General features: G+C 34.3%; 1 protein-coding gene across 1 annotated transcript in view; it reads right to left on the bottom strand.

Annotated features, from left to right (window-relative positions):
• Nucleotides 1-411: 411 nt before the first annotated feature.
• The window catches only part of LOC110315603 (complement factor H-like), a 33,860-nt gene continuing 30,745 nt past the window's right edge, over nt 412-3,526 (bottom strand). The window contains exons 5-6 of the mRNA XM_021189616.2: nt 967-1,161; nt 412-599 (exon numbers count right to left, since the gene is read on the bottom strand). Coding sequence (XP_021045275.2) covers nt 415-599; nt 967-1,161 — 380 coding nt within the window. The 3' untranslated portion in view covers nt 412-414. The remainder of the gene's footprint in view (nt 600-966; nt 1,162-3,526) is intronic.

Raw genomic sequence — 3,526 nt, forward strand, 5'->3', positions numbered from 1 at the left:
ATTAATACAAGATAAACATATTGGTACAAAGATTGGAGAAAAACATCAAAACTGGGTCATGCACACTATTCAAGAATTTTCTTCCACATAACACATCACAGAGAATTCAGAGCTAGCATTTATTTAAAGTGTAAATATATGGATGGTGTGTTTAGCTATTTTGTTTAATGGTAAATTATAGTTTTATAATTTTTTGAGTCAAATGCAAATAAAGCTAAAAGCACATAGTACTATAAAATTAAGTTTGCTAAATGTTTTGTTGTATTATGGCTTAAGATCGACTAGGAGTGTTTAGGTTGTATATATATCAACAATCTTCAGTATTCACTTATATACACTGGAAACAATGAAGCATTTTGCCATAGTTAATACAGAAGGGAGAGAGTCGTGAGAATCTTGTGATATAAGGGCTGGTTACTTACTGATACGGAAGCATTTGGGAGGAGGGTCCCAGCCATTCTCTGTACATGTCATTGTGTCTTGATCATTTGGAAAACTATAGCCACTGGGACACTGGACTTTTACAGCCTGACCCTGCACATATATTTGTTCTATGTCTGAAGATTCTCCATTCTCCCCATAATGGAAAACACATTTCCCTAAGAAACATAAAAAATTAAAATTAAAAAAAACTAAAATCTTTCATTTATTTAAGTTAAATGCTATCTTTCCAACTGTTTAAAGAACATGCATGGCATTCAGAAATAAAATTAATAACAAATGTTTAATGAGAAGCATGTATCTTTAGTTAGTATAAATAAAATACACAACTGATAAAGGCATTTCCATAGTCCCCAGTGTGTGTGTACATTTCATGAAGAGCTGCTCCCAAAGGACAGAAACTAACCTTTTTGCTCACAAGTTCTTTTGTTGGTCTTATGTTTGTCATGAGAAACTTAACTGTAATTATGTATGTGTTTTCTCTTTAAAAGAGTTAAACAGTTAAATACAAAGACATTGGCTTACTGACGCATGGTACTTCAGGCTTCCACCCTTTTGCTGTGCAATGAAGGTAGTCCCTGGAATTCCCAGAAGGTGGTGAAAACCCATTGTCACACTTATAGCTGTACTTCTTTCCTATAGATACTGGGAAGGTGGTTTTCAGACTGTCTTCATAAAACAGATGTCCATATTTGAATTGTGGAAAATCACAATGTTTCCCTTCAAATAAAAAAAATCAAATAAAACAACCAAAAAAAAAGAAAAAAAACCCACTCAAGTCACATATAAAACGTGATCAGTAAATTCCTTTTAATGGATTGTAAGAACAGTGGGGGTATGGGACGAGGAAATAAGACAAAATAAAACATTCGTTTGTGAGGATGTCATTTAATAGGAAATCAAATTATGGCTGACACACCAACAGAGAAGAGGATTAGAGACATTTGTTAATATCCGATATGATAACTGCTTATTTATAATTTTCACCAAAACTAAAATATAGTATGAACATGGAATCATATGGAGCTATTCTCATATCATTAATTGAAATTCAGTATTGTTCATTATACTATTTATATGCAACATATGATTACTTTTATTATATATGTAATTATTTATGATTCTTTAACATTTATAACATAGTCTGAGAACAATAGCACTGTTTCATGAATTATGTTTCTGCTTCAGGAAACCTCATGCAATATATTAAAAGTTATTTCAACAAATATATATATATATATATATATATATATATATATATATATAAACAAATTAATTTCATTAGGCTTCCTCATTCATTTTAGTTTTTGTTTTATGAGAATAATTTTTCCAGAATTCTTTTCATTCATCACATGGTTTTAAAACTGTAATTCCTTTTATAGTAAATGTTCTTTAAAAATTTTGAGAATCAAACTTTTCATAGATCATCCATAAGTTAAATTAGCTCACTGAGATTTTGTTTTCAAAAGTAACAAACAAAATGAGTTATGATTCAGGGTAGGAATATCATTATTCCCAAAGTCCTCAAACTTTTACCTAATTTTAATTCTCCAGTGGGCACGGGAGAATATTTTTACTCTATTTATACATAATTCTTGAAACAAGCATAACATTTTTTTTCCAATCATAACATTCTTTAAACCTGAGGTGGTTAGTACCTAACTGAGCCTCGTTTGACAGCTTATACTTTCCAGAAGCAGCTTGTGGCTGCATCAGCAGTGACTGTTGGTGTTGGAGACCAGGTTCAGAAAACCAAGGCTTTTTATGGCCTGTAGCTGAGAGCCATATAGTTCTTTGTTAAGAGCCAGTCACCCCCTTTCACCATCAAGGCTGTTTCCTGGGAATCAGCAAGATTCTGGCCCTAAACAAACATCAAGGACTGTTAAGAGAGTCTTCCAGCATTCTGGAGCTGCCCAGAACTGTCATCTTGGGCTGATAGGAGGACAGGAGCTTTGAGATAAGCCACCCAGTGTTCCGGAGCAATGGTGTCAAGGACCTGAGATGAATCACTGAAAGTTTCAGACTTGTGGTATGAAAACCACCCCCATCTATCCTTCACTATGTTCCTTTTGATGACTCCCTAAGCCCTCTCTGTATACTATAAAACTTGAGCCTTTTCCTTCATTAAATGAGACTATGACAAAAGCTGATGCACGCATGGTCTCTTTCTCTTTCTCTTATTCCCATTTCACTCTAGGTTAGTGATCCCCCTCAAGGACCATGGAATTACTTGTCCCGCGGGACGGGATATGTTGGACCACGTATCACAGTGTTGATGTACTCTACTCGGCCTGCAGATCAATACATTTACCAATTTTTCAACTGTTCTAAATATTATGAGCACATCACAAGATCATAATTTTTACTGTCTTCAACTCCCAGATCTTCTAACTTTTATTGATAAATCTCATCCTACTACATATTCAACATGACACAAAAGATTAATTTCTGGAATCACTTCTAACACAGATTCATGGTCATTATCTTTTGTGTTTTTTCATTTGTTCTTTTACAATGTATTTTCCCCCAAATACTAAAAGATTTGATGAAAATTATGAGTAATTAAACATCCCCCAGGAGCAAGAACTACACATTTTAAGTACACAAACTTATGTAATGAAATTACAGAGGTTATTCATCTTTATCATATCTACAAAATATCAGAAAGTTCACTGTAAAATAAATGAAATTGAGATACATTCAAGCCACAGGCAGGCCAGATATATTTGGGTAGATCTACATTGTGGAAACTCAAAATTAGTTGGGTTTGTGGCTCACTGTGCTACACAGATTCCTCACTTGAAATTGTAAGGCTACTCAAAGGCCCAGGGCAAGGATATCATAAGATGTGAGTGCAGAGACCCACATTAATTCTGCTATTAAAATAAGTTGACTTAACACATAAATGGGAAAAGAAAATGAAGTCATGTCAAAATAGTAATCAAAATACTAAATATTCAAAACAAAAAAATGAATACTGGCCGGGCTTGGTGGCGCACGCCTTTAATCCCAGCACTTGGGAGGCAGAGGCAGGCGGATTTCTGAGTTCGAGGCCAGCCTGGTCTACAGAGTGAGTTCCAGGACA

This window comes from Mus pahari, unplaced genomic scaffold, assembly GCF_900095145.1.
Source record: "Mus pahari unplaced genomic scaffold, PAHARI_EIJ_v1.1 scaffold_8317_1, whole genome shotgun sequence".
Lineage (NCBI taxonomy): Eukaryota > Metazoa > Chordata > Mammalia > Rodentia > Muridae > Mus > Mus pahari.